Source organism: Falco naumanni, chromosome 14 (genome assembly GCF_017639655.2).
Source record: "Falco naumanni isolate bFalNau1 chromosome 14, bFalNau1.pat, whole genome shotgun sequence".
Lineage (NCBI taxonomy): Eukaryota > Metazoa > Chordata > Aves > Falconiformes > Falconidae > Falco > Falco naumanni.
The window spans coordinates 4,911,385-4,928,465 of NC_054067.1; the positions used below are offsets into that span (position 1 = coordinate 4,911,385).

Sequence of the window (17,081 nt, forward strand, 5' to 3'; positions counted from 1 at the left end):
TGACGGGGGCTGCAGGAAAGCTGGAGGGAGCTTTCACAAGGGCATGTAGTGATAGGACAAGGGGCAACGGCTTTAAACTGAAAGAGGGGAGATTTAGATGAGATAGAAGGAAGAAATTCCTCACCGTGAGGGTGGTGAGACACCGGCCCAGGCTGCCCAGAGCAGCTGTGGGTGCCCCATCCCTGGCAGTGCCCAAGGCCAGGCTGGACGGGGCTCTGGGCAACCTGGTCCAGGGGAAGGTGTCCCTGCCTGTGGCACGGGCTGGAACCAAATGGTCTTTAAGGCCCCTCCCAACCCAAAACAGTCTGTGATTCTATGAATTGCTGTCACAGATGAAAACAGAGCACTCTTTGGCTTTGTGTAGGAATGGAAGTGTTATTGCAATTCCCTGTAGATATGTTGTCATGAATATAATAATGTTTAAACGAATTTTGGTGTCAGTGAATGCATTACATCAAGATAAAAGTAATTAATTGAGAACTGACCTTATGTTCTCTCACATCAAATTAGAAAATGTACTGATTTCCCTTCAGAATTTGCGTAGTATCCCAGTATATCAGTACATTAGACACCCTGGATGTTCCGTCTCATTCCCTACTACATCCTGCTTTTCACATGAGCTTTGCTTCTTTCTTTATACTAGAACTTACACCTGTTAGCAGCCCTGACTAGCTAGAATTTGAGATTAGGATTGTTCTTTCTTCTCACAAGTCTGAATAATGAAATCAGTCACTCAAATCAGAATAACAATGTAATGAAAATTAGGGTTGAGGGTGGAATGAAAGAGGGTAGAAATGGGAGGTCAAACCAGAATCACTCTCTGACATTTGGCAACAGGAGAGAGGGATGCTCAAATCTGCCTGCCCTGACTGGGTTTCGGGTTGGACCCTAAACTGAAAGCTTAACTTTCTGTCACTGGTTGGAGGTAGGCATCAAAATATTTTCACGCAGTCTTTTGTGAACAGAGTTGAAATCTATTGAGAAGAACCCAAAAAGAATGTGACTGAACCAGTTCTTAGCACTGTTTCAACCAAAACATTCTTAAGGATCTTCAGAGTTTCTGAACCAGAAGAGACATACTGGGTGCTGGGCTAGGTCATTTTGAGATCCCTGCTCTCAGTGTCAGTGTTGGAAGCAAAGACCCATATTTATTATCATATGAATCCACTGATTTGATCTGATTTATCCAGGAAATAGTATGACTCTGTGTCTTTTGTCAATCAAACTTGTTAGTCATCTGAAAATGATAATATTTTCTGGAAAAAAAGTGTTTAATTTACATTGCTGTGCTGAAAGAGATGCCTGATTTAGACCAGCTTACCTCCTTGGAACTAAAAGCAGTTACAATTTGTAGTGCTCTTGAATGGCTTGTCAGTCTGGGAATGGAGCTCCAATAGAAGCATCCTGTATAGAAACTTGTAAGGAAATGAGAAACAATGTGATACCCAATTACCTCATCCTTAATTGGCCTTGTAGTTGATGACGGATTTGAATTAATAAGTATTGGGCACCAGTGCAGGTAGGCAGCTGTTCCTCTGTGCATGTAGAAGTTTTCAGAGTAATGAAAAAAACCCAGCTCTCTTCCCCCAGTTGCATTTAGTCATTTTTGTATGTAATCTCTCTGACTAAATAGCTTTTAAAATCCTTTAGACTTTAATTTATAGAAAGTATATCTATGATAGTTTAAGGCTAAGCCAGCTATTACAGTGTAGGAGCTAATGCTATAGTTCTAGCACAGACTCCTCTTAAAATAACTGGAAGTGTTTCTGGGGTTGGAAAGTCTAGAATTAGTTTTTGTGATGGTCATTTCTGTGACAGTGTGAATGTGACTTCAGATCGCCAGTGACCTACAAGGAGGCATGTTGGAAGTGTTTGAGATCTTTCAGGTAAATCTGATGTGCTGGCAACTGATAGTGCCACATGCATTTTATTTTCCACTGAAGAGGGATTGCTATTACAAACAGACTCTATTTTTGAGAAGTAAAAGTCTTTCAAAGAGCTTTGCAATTGCTGAGTCTTGTTTGCTGCTAATAAACTTTCAAGCCATGTGGTTATTTCTTAGTCTGACAGACTGTAGAAGAAAGAGTTGGAGATTAAGGCTGAAATAAAAAAAAATCCTTGCTGTTTCACCCTCCATGCATGCATCTCTCTGGCCTAGACTCTTGGGATACAGGGGTTTTTTTAAACACCTGTTAGTATTTCCTAGGTAATGCATTTTATCTTGCATCTGCACTGTAGTGTACTGTTTGTATACAGCTTAGAAACATGCTCAATTTTTAAAAGTCAGGAGCACCTGTTGGCTCCCACTGACTTTTAAAAGCTTTTAGCCTCAACCTTAAGCTCTCTGAGTCAGAGACTGCCTTTTCAGTGCCTGTTGCATAGCCCCTGCAATAGGGAGGACCAGTTGCTGAGTGTAAGCTGTGGATATCATGGTACAAGTAGTCCGCAGCAATAGCTGCTGCCTTTTACTGGTCATGCAGTAAGCCAGTAGTAGGGATGAGATTAAACAATCACCAGGCTCTGAATGCTTTCTCTTTTCTTTAACATCCCATCTTTGAGATGTCAGCAGTGTCTGATGTATGTAAGTTCACTCACAGCCACTTTACGATATATCCTGTAAAAAACATCTGAATGCTAAATGTTCCTCTTCTGACCTGTCTTTCTGAAAAAGGCTGTGTGCAACCTCAGTGTCTCTTTGTTTTAGGTATCACCTTGCCCTGCATAGTTCCTGGAGCGTATGGGCCCCCAGGGACTCCCGGCTTTCCAGGATTGCCAGGTAGGGAGACAAGTTCATTGTAATGCACTGGCTGACTACCAAGAAGCAGTTATTCCTCAAGGAAGATAATACCTGCTAATTAATCTCCGAGTGATAGTTGTTGCAGAGAGTTAACTGTCAGAGCAATGTTCTTTTTTCTTTTTCAAAGAGTCTAAGCTTAAATCCCATGTAGGATCTTAATAACTGCACCATTTTTTTGCTTTCATGTAGCCTCTGAACACAAGCCCTCTCCTTCTAAGTTTATGTAGCTGATGAAACTTGCATAGCTTTGAGACTTTATTTAGCTTAAATTGCATATCCAGTGAGTGTTCATAGCACAAGCTTTGCAGGAAAGATCTGATGCTGTATTTTTGTCTTCCACTATTCAATCATTAATACATTTTTACCCTTAGGTCCCAAAGGCAGCAAGGGCTTTCCTGGCATTCCAGGCCAACCTGGACTACATGGGTCAAAAGGACAGCCAGGATTTCCAGGAATAATAGGCTTGCAAGGGGAACCTGGTAAGAAGGAAGTTACTGGAGTTCTTTTTATTGTCTGATTAATGTGTACAGTATTTTATCAAAAGAGTTGTCTGACCTTCAAGCCACTTATCTGTCTGGTACATTCATAATGCTCCATTGTTTGCTCCACTGGGCTCCTTCCAAATGCAATCTCTGCAAGCAAGTGGTTGCAGCTTGGAAGAAAACAAAAAAAAAATGCTCAAGATATGCGTTAGCTGCCTATAATATTATGACACTGCTGGAAGAAAAGAGGACAACCAACGCAATTTGTTTCTCCAGAGACTCACCATGTGCTCTGTTACAGTTTGGGTTAACTACAAGTTTAGTGTAAAACTTGTTTTAAGCCATGTGGTAGTCTGGTAAAGGCATTCTAGCTGTGGGAATTTCTGATGGTTGTATAAATAAAGAACAAGAAACAGAGGTCGTGAGAGAAGATGCCTAAAGTTAGGTTGCTGTGTATCCATCAGGTTTCTCTGGATATGACTGAAGAAATCTGTTATCCTTTCGCTACGTTAAGGGGGCATGTCACCTTTATGGAGTCACTGGTTTCATGACATAACCCCAGAGCAGTGTGACACATCCACATAGCAGTGCAGTTTAGTGTCTGCTTGATACAGGGAGAGTACTTTCCAGTCCTTGTACCAAGGCTGCCAGTGTCTTCTACTGCACCGTGCCAGAAGTTGGCTGTCATAGAGGCAGAGTAAGAAAGGTGTGATGAGTATAACATCTTTGCAGCTTGGGGGGGTGATAGTGGTAGTGAGATAATTACCTGTCTGTAGCCCGAAATGGCCATTTTACTCCTTTTTTTTTTTTTTGTCCTTTTTGCCTAATCTGCCGTCTAGTGAAACCAAGCTTGCAAAGCTGCAACTAGCTGCAGCTCCCAGATACTCCTAAAGTATTCTTTAAAAAAAAAAAAACAGTGAAAGGATATTTGAACGGTTTTGAACTTTCCAAACAACTTTTTCTAGCATGGAAATTTTTTAAATATTTATTTTGTTAAAGATGCTATTGGAAGCAAATATTGTAGAATCACAGAATCATAGAATCGTTTAGGTTGGAAAAGACCTTTAAGATCATCAAGTCCAACCATTAACACAGCACTGCCAATCTGTTCTTCTGCTGCGTGACATTTACTGTTTTTCTGTTTAAGGCTTCCCTGGGCCTCGAGGAGAGCAAGGGTCACCAGGACTTCCAGGACTGGATGGAACAGATGGTTTGCCTGGGAAAATGGGTGCTTCAGGCTTAGCTGGAGCAAAAGGAGCTCCTGGAGATGTGTTTGGTGCTGAGAGCGGAGCCCTGGGAGAGCGTGGCAGACCTGGACTCCCAGGTGATAAAGGGCTTACAGGTGATCTTGGATTTCCAGGACCAAAAGGTAAGGACTGATACTGCTCGTATCTGGGAATATCAAACTGTTTCTCTTTCAAAAATCTTTCCTCTTTCCAATCTCTTTAAGATACTGTGTTAGCAGTCCTCTAAGCTTCTCACAGGTAGTGATCTGCTGGTTTTCTTTCAGTATCTAATGCAACTCAGAGACTTTTATTAAAACTCACATTTTAATTAAAAGTGTGAATCTTATTTGTCCTGTAACCACCCACCTCTCTGTTCCCAGGGTTAGATGGAAGACCAGGCCTCCTAGGTATTAAAGGCGAACAGGGTAATCCAGGATATTCAGGCATCCCTGGACTGCGGGGACCTCCTGGTCCCGGAGGTCCTTTTGGCATTAAGGGAAAACCGGGACCCTTGGGGTCAGTTGGCCTTGCAGGAGCACCAGGTACGTAATGTCTTCAGGTGAAGACAAGTAGCTAAGCTGAAGGCTGCAGTGCTGAGGAGGTGTGAGTAGGAGTGAGATCCTACCTCTGGTTAGGGGTAATAGAGTGTGGAATTTGAGCCTTTTGCCTCTGACTGCTGGACGACTCCTGCCTAGAAATGTTGCCCCAAGGCTGTAAGAGGTGCAGCAGAAAGATAGGAGAAAGCATCTTAAATGTCTTGATATTTTTAACATCTCTGCTCTTACATGCTGGCTGTATCATTGACTAATCTTCATTTCCCATTTTCATGATGATTAATTTCTAATGTATGAGGTTGCTTGAAATGTGATTTTGATAGATCGAAAAATTGTTGGCTTTCTCAGAACAAGTGCTTGTTTTCCCTGGATTTCTCTTCCCTGGGGCAGAAAAGAAATTTATTTCCCTCCTGTTCAAGGGGAAAAAACCCCACCACTTGGGCAGAGCAGTTTCTCTCAAGCTGCACTGACTACAGTGTTCCATGATAACGGTATGTGCCAGACTTGAGAACCAAGCAAAGAGGGACCTCGGAATTAGTGGGTCATGGCCTGTGACATAACCTCTCTGTTCTGACACACAGAATGACAGTGCTGGAGCACAGTGACAACAAGTGAATGAAAGCAGTAATGCCATTTGAAATGAAAATCACAGAGATTTAGTTTTTTTCATTTTAATGTTAACATTCCCTTTGCCTCTCTATTGTTTTATATTTTTGGACTGTATGCCATATATGACTTTCCTTCGACTGTTTTTAAAAACCTCCCATTGCTAGGTTGATAAGCTCCAAATGATATTTTTTTTTTTTGCAGCTGTTGTCTCTCTAAATCATTAATTTCTTTTGTACCCTTGTTCTTTCTGTTTACATATTTTGTCTGTTTTTTCCTTCACCATGTTTCTATTCCATTTATCATCAACTCTCCATTTCTGATGTCACACTGTTTGGTTATGGGTTCTTCACATAGGCTGTCAAGGTGAGAAAATGCAGTGTAGCATAAAAGCTCATGGACTAACAACCTAGCTTTTAATGCTACAAGAATTGCATTGACTATAGGTGATACCCCTTATTATTGCTAATCAAATCAGAAGGCAAAGAACCATTGCAGTGAGAATGCTCAGACAGTAACAAAGCCTGAAGCCTATCAGGAAATCCTGAATATGTACAGATTTTAAGTGTGTGTGTTTTCTTTGTCATCTTAATTAAAGCAGCCATTTCATCTTCTGCTTTAAAAAATACCAAGCTGTAGCTTAAAATGTTTAAGCCCCAAGTATAATAAAGCTCATTTATTGAGTGCTACTGCTGCAAATGCCATTTTTCAGAAGCCACCAGATTTTTGCTTCTCTTCCTCCCTTTGCATCTGAGCATTCGGTTTTCAATGGTTTGAGCCTTTATTTAAAATTGTAAACCATTACAAAGCTTCAGCTAGAAACATTCTGAAACATTTAGAGGCAAAACAGTACGTTTTGTGACAGCACAATCAGAGGCTTGTTCCTTTAGTGAGCGATTTGCTTTTGAGAAGTACACTTTAACTACCGAGGTGGAAACGGAACTTGTTAAAACAAGCCTCTCCAAATGATCTCTGGTTCACCCAGAGCATGGGGTGGGATGCAGAAGCCGGCATTAATGATGCTCCCCATTCTGGTTTGGCTGCCTTGATGATAAAGGTAAGACTGGTGCACTACAGTTTAGTGGCTGGTAAAGGAGACAAAAATGGATACATCATAAGGGGTTTCACTCTTGCCAGTTGTGTAGTGACGTAGGCAGTAACCCTCTTCATAGGTATTTTATTATTAGACAACTAATGCTTTTGCAGTTCTAAGCTTTATGCCTTCTAGTAGGCTGCATGTGCCATAAGGTCCATTTGTCATTAAAAACAGTGCTGTGTTTAAAGACTTTGCAAAGCTGTCCACAAATTGTCCTAGGGTTTGTGTGATATAATCTACTCAGTTCTTTCTTGTATCGATTCAGGTCTTCCTGGAGCCAAAGGCTTGACTGGGGACGTAGGTCCACAAGGCCCTGCTGGCATGAAAGGCTTCCCAGGTCCTGATGGTGCTCCAGGATCTCCTGGGGAAAGAGGATTCCTAGGGCCACCAGGGCCTTTTGGTCAAGATGGACGTCCAGGTTTCTCTGGGCCAAAAGGTAGGTGTTCCACTAAGGGAATAGCCTGAGATTACTGTGCCCACAAAAAAATTAACTTCTCAATACTGATTTTAGGCCCAACTTTTCAGAAGAGAATGAATTGCCAACTAGTGTTGGAATGCATTTGTTTTGCTGCTGAGTTATGAATGATGGATTTAATTATCAAATCATGGTTATAAAGAGATCCATCTTAAAGGACTTGGGCCTTTAGGGACAAAAGGTTGTGTAAATCAAGATAGAAAGACAAGAAAACTGAAGAAATGACGAACAGCGAATGAGGTTTATAGAAGGGAGAGAATGAAGCACAAACCAAATGGGAAGTAAAAATTTACCATTTGTGTGGTCATTAAGCTCCAATACAATAGCTGGTTACTTGGAGAGTTGTGTGTTACTTTATGTGGAGACTGATCGAGCCATGTAACTGCATGATGCAGTCTTGGAATTTGATGGGGTTTTGCTCTCCAGTGAAAGCAGGACCAGGCTCTGAAAGGTGAACTGAAAAGTGCTGGTTGAAAGTATCCTGAGTCGAGACCCATGAGAGAAGTGCCCATGCTATGCTTGTGCTGTAAAGTTTTACTACGTAGATTTGGGTGATTGACCAGACCCATGCTGCCTTTGCCTGCTGGTTAGGTGGATATGCAGTGTAGAGACTAATTTTTCCTTTTTATTTCTCAACTTCTCTATACAGGTGAGAAAGGGTCTTCTGGCCTGCTTGGTTTCCCTGGCATGCCAGGGCTGCCCGGTGTCCCTGGGGTCAATGGGTTTAAAGGAACTCCTGGCACAGCTGGAGGAAAAGGGAGCCCTGGAGCTGTGGGACTCCAAGGTCAAAAAGGTGAGAAACAGCTGAAAGGCTTTTGCTGGCTGTGCAGCAGAGGGACTTGGGAGGCCCTTCTGAGCTGTCTGCATATTTAATGTTTTCTGCTAAATACCGTGTTCTTTTCTTCCTTGTGAAATACTTTGGCCTGGTTGTGAAAGGTGCTGAGCACTAACTGATGAATTCACATCAGGAGACATGGAAGTTCTGGTTTTGTCTGCTAGCTTCTAATGTTACACACTTTCTCTGTTAGATTATTTTGCAAGATGATTTCCTTACTTCTTATTTCTTCAGGTGACAGAGGTGATGTAGGTCCACCTGGCCTTCCCGTTCTTGGGCCTCCAGAACAGGCACTGCAATTCAAAGGAGACAAAGGAGATCCTGGATTAGCTGGACTTGGGGGATTCCCTGGACCTAGAGGTATTTCACAGCCTTGTGACAGATGTTCAGTAACAGTGGAGCATGGTCTGCCCTTATGACAGCGCCTGCAGTATTACCGTTTTCTGTTCTGCCATTCACGTTTGAGCAGGATATGCATATGGCAGTTCTGTATTTTGAGAAAACAGTTTTCCTTTTAAGATCTGTTCTGCAGAGCTAATGCCATCCATTCTAACTCTCGAAAGGAAGCTTTGGGTAATAGGTCAATTGGCCCAAATGAGCTGACTGCTTGTATTATGAAATTAAATTACATTATTTTGTATAATCCAGGTGATAAAGGAATCCCAGGAAGCCGTGGACAGCCTGGTCTCCCTGGGCCAGTTGGGTCAGCAAGCAAAGAGAGGGGTCTTCATGGTGACCCAGGCTTCCCTGGTCCACCTGGACAGCCTGGGCTGCCAGGACAGAAGGGTGCACATGGTATCATAGGATTTCCAGGAATGCCAGGAGAGAGGGTAAATACCTTCTTAAAATATCTTCATCTTCTCCAAGTGCTCTTAGGAAAATCCTGTGTTCTAATTGTTACTTCTGTAGCAAAGCAGGAGAAGCTGGCAGGATTTTTCCTTACAAAACTTCCAGATTGTTTTTGTTTGGCTCATACTGTTGAATTGCACTTTGGATAGTGTTTCTTTCTACGTCTCTGTGGTCTGTTATCCCGCATGACCCAAGCTTGGAACAGCAAGAATAAAAGCAAAGGCTAACTTTGGAGTTGTTTTTTCAGGGTTCAGATGGTATCACAGGAACACTTGGATTCCCAGGACCTATTGGCCTCCCTGGTCCAAAGGGTAAGGAATCTTTCATAGTGTCCATAGTCTTTCAGTATACACAGTCCTAATATTCATGACCAAAATGAATGAGCTGTGTTCTAGAAATGTCTGTTGCTCTCCAGTGACTGGTGCCGAAGTACACGTCCCCTTGTAAGGGACTTAATTCAGACAAGACCAGTCCTAAGCTTAAATACTTTATGATCCTTTGAAAGTTTGGCCACAGCACTGTGTGAAGTGTGTTGGACTGTACAAGAGGCACCCTTTTCTCTCATCTCCTTGTGTCAAAAGTATAAAGGGCAGGATGTTATGGAATTACCCTTAAATGTTTGTCTTATCATGCATTTGCATGAGTGGATTTGCATCCATTGCTGTTTATAAGCATTTTCAAACTTGGGTACATCGCTTACTGTGTTTGTTTGCTCCATGGATTTGAAGTATAGACAAGGTTTATTTAATGAACAAGACTATTAAGCAGCCCTGAAAACTGCTCTCCACAGTCACTTACAGAATGGCCTTCCCACTTTGCCTTTCTTTTCCAGGTGACCAGGGAGAGTCTGTTGGCATTCCTGGCATTGCTGGACCAAAAGGAGAGCGAGGGGACCCGGGATTCCCAGGTGAAGCAGCCCTTGACTGCTGACTTCAAGAACACAAAATTCTAGAGATTAAACAAGATGGCTTTGCCCAGTTTGGGTATTTTTGTAACCTGTAAAGCTGAATAATTTAGCCCTGTCCTGGAAGTGAGGTTTGAGGAGTCTTTAATCCAGGCAGGACACAAATCCGGATGATAATGAACATGTTTGAGAACAGACCGATTCTAACGCTGGGTCCCACTTCACTTCTTGTGGAGGAGCTTGTGAACTTGCACTGGTATTTGGCATCCAGGGAGTCCAGGCCAGGACCCAGAACATGTCTAAGCAGACACAAGTGCTACAGCCTCAACATAACATGTTTCTTATTCCCTTCATGCCTTCCTCCAGTTTGACTTGCGCTCTAGCACGTGGTATGTTTTCATCCTTGCAGGAGAGAGGGGGCGAGATGGATTCAAGGGTGAACCAGGCTACCCAGGAAACACTGGAGTAAATGGACTCAAAGGAGGCCCAGGAGATCTTGGCCAAGAAGGACCAGCAGGTACTGGACTAGGCGTCCAAGTTCTGCAGTTCATGGTGTGACTGTGGAACAGCCTCACCTTGTTGTTCCCTTGGCCCTCGATGGCCCGTCTCAGCTGAGGCTTAAACAAGAGGGTTGACAAGAAGATGGGAATTTTCTTTGACACTAGTGTAAGGTGTTACCTTGTCCTCTTGTGACTGACCCTGTGGACCAACCCTGTGGTGAATCCTGCACAATCTAAAGGAATTCCTTTAACAAACAGGGAAGACCTCAGTTAGATACAAGCAGTAGCAGCTTCTTTGCAGCTGCTTGTGGCCAAGACTGCTCTACAATCTTCCATTGCAACATTTCTGTCCTTTCCTTCTGTAGAGCCAAACCTACCCAGAAGGATGGCTACTAGTGTCTTTGGGTCGTGTTGCAACTAGCAGGTAGATTCTCAAGCTGTTATCAAGATTAAAGGTGGGAAAACAGTGAAAGCTGTTATTGGAATATTTTATTTGGAAAACAATTTAATTAGTTATTCAGTATGTGAACGGTTCTAGTGTGTCCCTTGATGGATGATGAAGAATGTCATTGCTATGATTTAAAAAAAAAAAAAAAGCTACCAAATAAGTAGTTTGATAAATGCTATGCTAGTAGTGGTAGTGAGGAGAGATTTGGATCTGGTTTTGCTTTATCTAAATAGTAGTTTATTCTTACAAGTTAAGTGCAGGAGAAGCTGTAAGGTGGAGCCGTGAGCTGTTCCAGCCCAGTGTAGTACAGGAACATTTTTTCTGCTTGTTTTTAGGAATCCCTGGAAATGCTGGGCTGAGAGGAACCCCTGGACCACCAGGACCTCCAGGGCAGCCAGGATCTGTTGGATTCCCTGGAGCTCGTGGAACAGCAGGACCTAAAGGTATATGTGGAGCCTGCACATGGGAGGAGAAATTGGGTCAGAAAACCAGTGTTTCAGCCAAGTACATCACAGCAGGCAGGCAGCACTCTTATGTGTGGGCCAGCTGTGCGTGGGAAATCAGCTCATTTCTTGGCAATGTTAGCGCAGGCACCAGCTGCTAGAAACGAGCAGAGGAGTGGTTGGAAAGGGAGACGCTCTCACTTGATTTGGTTCACTGATGGGTGTTCACTGAGGGTAAAAGTGGTGAGAGCAGTGGGAAGAATTTCCATGAAGGGGGGCCTGTGTGAAGGAAGAATTTTCATACTGTGTCCCCCTGTGTGTCAGGTTTCTGGGGCATGTTGTAGTCTCCATGAAACATCTTGCGCATTTCCACCTAACTGGATTATTTGCTTATTTGCTCACATACGTGTTTCCAATATCTCCAGGGTTTCATGGATTTCCGGGTTTAAATGGTCTGAATGGCTTGCCAGGCACAAAAGGATCTCCTGGAACACCAGGTAAAGGAAACGTGTAGTAGAAGTATCACAGCTGGGGAAATGCATACACTGGTCTATCATGAGAGCAGTGTTTCCCACAAAATCCCACTGTTTCACCCAGTTCTGGATTCAATTATAACCCACATAAAAACCACAGGATACTGAATGTGTATGAATAAATTATTCTTAAATGCTAGTAAGAATAGGATGCAGCCTGTGGAGCTGAAGAGGCTTTTCTGGTGATGGTTCTCCTTGAATTCCTGAAGGACTGTGTCACTGCTGGAAAGCTGATGGAATAAAATCAAAACTCTTCCATTTCTAATGGATGTTTGATTTCAGCAGGGCAACACCAAATGCTTGCTTTGAGTTAGGCTTAGCGATGACATGTTTCCTTACTGCTCATATCCCTCCATTATATGGAGCTCAAGAAAGGCATTAGTAAAATCAGAAGCTGATTTATTTGATTCTGGTTCTGGATTCTGCTTTTGGGAAGCTTGTTCTGGATTTTTTCATGTTTTTAACCATATGAAACGGAATGTGGTTCTGTTCTGCAAACTGTTTTACTAAATGCAGAGCGGTGGAGAAAGACCTTACCAGAGAGACTTGTTTAGTTACGGGCATCAGGTAAAGCAGCGCTTAAAATCTGTGGCAGACATTTTATGCATGAAATAGGACAACACAAGTCTTCATGTGTACAATTCAAACAATACTTGTTTGAAACGTTCTGTGTTAGAAGGTAATGATTTACAGCATATAGATCCTCCACAGTTTTTCATCTGAGCAAGCTGCTTAGTATTTACTTTTACCAGAGTGACATGCTGAACATCTCCCGACAGCTTTTCCTGGAGCCTCTGCCCTGCACCACTTGTGCCTCAGTGTGTCTTCTGCAGTAGTCTGTGCGAACTGACCTCTCCGTGTCGGAGTGTGAAGCCCACTAGATTATTTAAAGACCAGAAAGTTGAGTCTATGTTGTGTCTTCTTGAGAGACACAGCATACGGGCTGGTAGGCAAATCCTGTTACAGGAGCGCTATGTTCATACCCTTGTGCAAGAGCTTGTGGGAAGACTAAAACAGTCATATGTTCCTCTCTCAGCATCTTGCAGATGGTTTAAATTCACTCTGCACAAGCAGCGTAGCACATGAGGCACCAGATCTCTTTCTGTTGCTCTACTGAAAACAGCAGAGAGTAGTAAATGGCTGGGGTTTTATTACAACTGTTTGTGTAATAATTTAACTGCTATTTGTGTGAATAGGCTCTCTTAATCTTTGTTAATCACATTTGATTAGGTCTAAGTGAAGCTGGACTTAAAGGCCCTGCAGGCCTCCCAGGTCCAAAGGGTGAAGAAGGGTCTCCAGGCTTGGGTAGAGGAGCTCTAGGATTCCCTGGACCAAAAGGCGCAGCTGGAGACATGGGTAAATATTGATGTTCTGGAAGCCCAGCAGGATGTATTGCAGCTCAGGTTAGTGGGCCGCATGGTCAGCAGTTACCAAAGAGAACTCCTGAAGCCACAAAGGTGGTTAGTAGTTTGACAGGTAAATGTTAAATCTGTGATGTGGCTATATATTTGAAAAACAGTTGGCTACACAGTTGTTACAGTGTCTATACATCTCCTAAGCAGCAGAATATGTACTTTTTCCCCTCATGTAGTGCGATGTCTTTCTGTTCTTCTCAATATAAACGCTATTCAGCCACTGCTTCTGTCCTGGTCTTTCACAGACATTTCTGTGAAGATCACTGAAGAGCTTTGGGTACACTCTCTCATTTTGTATTTCTTATTCTAGGTCCCCCTGGTCCTGTGGGACTGCCTGGCTTGCCAGGAACACCTGGAGCTTCTCTTCCTTCTGATATACGTGGGAGACCTGGGGATGCTGGCCATCCAGGAGCTGATGGGAGCTCAGGTATGAAGCGAGGCCTCTTAAGGAGAGTGGCCTAGCTAAGGGGATTTCTGTTTCTTTATGTGCTCCCTTTGAAGAGCTCAGAAGGGAAATTACTTGGATGAGTACTGACATTTAACAACCTGGGGTTTAGATCAGGGATCAAGAACGAGGAGATCTGTTTTCAATTCCTACTAATGAATCCTGATTTGATTCAGCCTGTTATTAAAGCTCTCTAGTCCCGTTCACCTGTTATAGTACTGAAGACAGACTTGGGCACTGAGGTGGGTACTTAAATCGAGTGTAGCGTGTCTTAATTGGGACACCAGCTCTGTTTTGGACTGTGGCTTCCACAGCTGTAATGATAGGCTCTGTGTGAAGTTGAGAAGTATGCTGTGTGAGTTGGGAGGCAGCAAAGCTCCACTGCTACCTACAGGCACTTGCCATAGGGTCGACAGTAAGTGTAGTGTGAAAGATTTGTCGCGACAGCGTTGGTACCCGTTCAGTATCTCACAGCCTTGTCGGAGAGGCTGAGAGTCTAGGCATTTCCCTGGCCAAGGATCTGAAGCCACTGCTCTCATTCCCTTAGGGAATGCCCGGGTCACCAGGCTAGCCAGCAAGTGGGGCAAGGGCTGTGCTCAGGCCCACAGTTTGAAGCTAAATTACTGTGGTTAAAAGGATTTAAAAGCTTATGAGACCTAAGTGGATATAAGCAGGTGGGGTCTGGTTCTTTTCCTTCAGGAGGAGGACACCCCTGGACATACAGACACCCAAATGATGACCGGCCTCTAGAAAGACACACTGGGGATAGCTGCAGCATCTACTTTGCCCCAGGAGCAGATTGTGCTAATTACTGCTGTTGTCTCTAGGTCTTCCGGGTCCTCCAGGCCCACGAGGGCCCCCTGGCCCAGCTTCTGACCAAGGTGACACAGGCAATCCAGGTTTCCCTGGTGTTCTTGGCTTGCGAGGCATTAAGGGTGATGTGGGACCCACTGGTCCAATCGGACTCCCTGGAGCATCTGGATTCAAAGGTAATCTTGCCTTGAAAGGATCTAGGTGTGGTTTGGCCGCTGTCACCCGGACAGTATGAACAGCTATGTGTGGTTAGTGTGACCTCACTCAGGTGTAAGCACAGCTGAGTTTGTTGCCTACATCTTCCCCCTTGGCCCACGCAGGTTTTATCTACTGACTCCAAAAGCAGCAAAGTGAGGCCAGCTGCAGGTGCTCTTCAGTGTGTCCCTAATGACTTTTTTCTCTTTCTGTTTTTTTTTCTGAGTGGGTGATGTCCACATGCAGTGGTGCTCTGCTTGTTGACTACGGTTGCCCACTTGCATATGCTGTAAAGGCGAAGGCTGCAGACACTGTTTCATCCCACCTATGGTGTATGCTCAGAGGCATAGCGTGGTGGATTTAGGCCTCCACAAGAGGCTAAGAGGACTGTAGGAATGAAGAGATCTTGTTCTGGGCTAAGGCAGGGAGAAGGTTGCTCTCTCTTTGGTCTGTGCCAAAGGAGACTAGAGGGCAGCTGCAAACAAGAACTCCAGTAGCAAGGTTTCAAACAAACCACACAGCTCAGAAGCCAGGAAAGGATGGAGAAGTGCTGCCAGTTGAAGAGCTGTTTGCTGTCTTTGTAGGCTGGCATATCCCCATCTCTCTATGCTGTGCATAGAGGTGGATTCCACACAGAAAAATGTGTACTCCTCAAACACCTTCCCTGGGTTACCCAGGGAAGGGGAAGAAAACTTTCAATAAAACATAATTATGTAGCCGTGGGAGTTCTTGTCTTGAGGTTCTGCAGCCAGTCTGAATGTCAGAATGGCACAGAGTTCCTTAAGGGTTGCGGTCCACTCTGTCTCAGAGCTGAAATGCTGTTGCCATTGCTGCCATCGGTGTGTTTCTCAGTGTCCCAGGTGTGGGTCACCATCAGGACCCTATGCTTAGCCCCTGAGGTCTTCAGCTGTGTATCTTTGCAGGTATAAGAGGTGAGCCTGGCCTTATGGGGATGCCAGGTAAAGATGGGCCAGTGGGGGATCCTGGTTACCCTGGGCTGAAAGGTGAAATGGGCCGTCGAGGTGAGTGCTGGAGGAATTGAAAAGCTGTAATACTTTATTGCACGTGGTTTGGGCAGGGGGGAAATTTCAGAGCTCCCTTCCTGGGCTTATTTGAGGGACTCTTTAGTTTCTTAGAGATTGAAATAACTTAGAAAGAGCTTGATGTACCACTTCTTACAAAGACAGCCAGTGCTGATGTACTAAGGCAGTCTTAATTTAGTGTACCTCTCCTTTGTGTCAGTATTATCATCAAAACCGTAAACTTTTTGTGGGTAACTTACCCTTCCATTTGCACCATGTGCAGGTCTCCCTGGCCGACAAGGGGCTCCCGGTATAACCCCACAGCCAGAAGAAGTCACAGCCCCTGCAGGCCTGCCTGGTCTGCCAGGAATTGATGGTGTCCCCGGCTTTGATGGAGAGCCTGGATTCCAGGGCCCAGCTGGAAAACCAGGTAAAAGCACACTCGGATCACTGAGTGGCCTTCTGGAAGAACAACACTGCTTTCTCTAATGCATTAGGAAGGTTTACGTGTTTTTCTAATAAAGGAAATAATTCCAGCAAAATGGATACCAATATCGTGTTTTATATTACTAGAATGTATTTGATGAATTCTCTTCATGCACTTTTACAATGTTTTTAAATTAGATTTCCAGAATTAGGTGCAGCAGCCTGTGACGTAGCTGATATGGTACCAGCTTTGGTATAGCAGGTGGAATGGTCATGAAAATGATTCACCACTGAGACTGGAATTGTCGATGAGATACTGTAGCTGGAGAAGCGCTGGGAACTTCAGCCAGCACCACTGCGGTTCATATTGTTTGGGAAAGCAGCTTCAGTGGGTCCTGTACCAGCTGGCTCTCCTAGGCCCAGCACGTCCCCGTGATTCCTTTCCCAGTGCTGCCGTTAGGTGATTTTTAGGTGTTAGTATTCCCTTTTATTCACGAAAACTCCTAGAGCAGGAGCATCACTTAGCACCGGTCCTTCCCCCTGGATGCTATCCTGAATCCCACCGCAGCGAGCAGAGCTGTGTTAGTTCCTGGCTCCCCGTTGACAGTTCCTAACATGAGTAAATGTGCAGGGAATAAAAGCTGAGCGAGCCTTGATTAATACTGGTCAGGCACTGGGGTAACAGGCGCTGCAGAGCACTGGGAAGTTCATTGGGAGATTACCCCTGTTTATACTCTTTCTAATACCTGATCTTTACAAAAATTGTGCAAATACACACCCGTCTGTTTCCCAGTCACATGTTTCTTTACACTAATGTTTACCTTCCACATTACTGCTCAGCTGCTCGGTATCTGGTCCTGTGCAGTTGCATAACACCTTCTGTCTCTTTACACTGTTTTGTAATATTTTAACTCGTAACATCCTGAACACTTATTTTATTGTTGATTTATCCAATCCATGCCAGACCTTTCTGGTTTGGGGTCAGGACAGTCCTGAATGGATTCTAAAGGTCCCCAA

The 17,081-nt window shown here is 44.0% G+C and overlaps 1 protein-coding gene across 1 annotated transcript in view; it reads left to right on the forward strand.

The window, feature by feature from the left end:
* LOC121097322 (collagen alpha-6(IV) chain-like) overlaps positions 1–17,081 on the forward strand; it is a 52,589-nt gene that overhangs the window by 29,208 nt on the left and 6,300 nt on the right. Inside the window, exons 21-38 of the mRNA XM_040614191.1 lie at positions 2,705–2,776; positions 3,169–3,276; positions 4,427–4,648; positions 4,886–5,047; positions 7,027–7,197; positions 7,886–8,029; positions 8,306–8,431; positions 8,720–8,901; positions 9,168–9,231; positions 9,753–9,827; positions 10,234–10,341; positions 11,108–11,215; positions 11,641–11,712; positions 12,979–13,104; positions 13,474–13,590; positions 14,436–14,597; positions 15,540–15,638; positions 15,922–16,068. Coding sequence (XP_040470125.1) covers positions 2,705–2,776; positions 3,169–3,276; positions 4,427–4,648; positions 4,886–5,047; positions 7,027–7,197; positions 7,886–8,029; positions 8,306–8,431; positions 8,720–8,901; positions 9,168–9,231; positions 9,753–9,827; positions 10,234–10,341; positions 11,108–11,215; positions 11,641–11,712; positions 12,979–13,104; positions 13,474–13,590; positions 14,436–14,597; positions 15,540–15,638; positions 15,922–16,068 — 2,265 coding nt within the window. The remainder of the gene's footprint in view (positions 1–2,704; positions 2,777–3,168; positions 3,277–4,426; positions 4,649–4,885; positions 5,048–7,026; positions 7,198–7,885; positions 8,030–8,305; positions 8,432–8,719; positions 8,902–9,167; positions 9,232–9,752; positions 9,828–10,233; positions 10,342–11,107; positions 11,216–11,640; positions 11,713–12,978; positions 13,105–13,473; positions 13,591–14,435; positions 14,598–15,539; positions 15,639–15,921; positions 16,069–17,081) is intronic.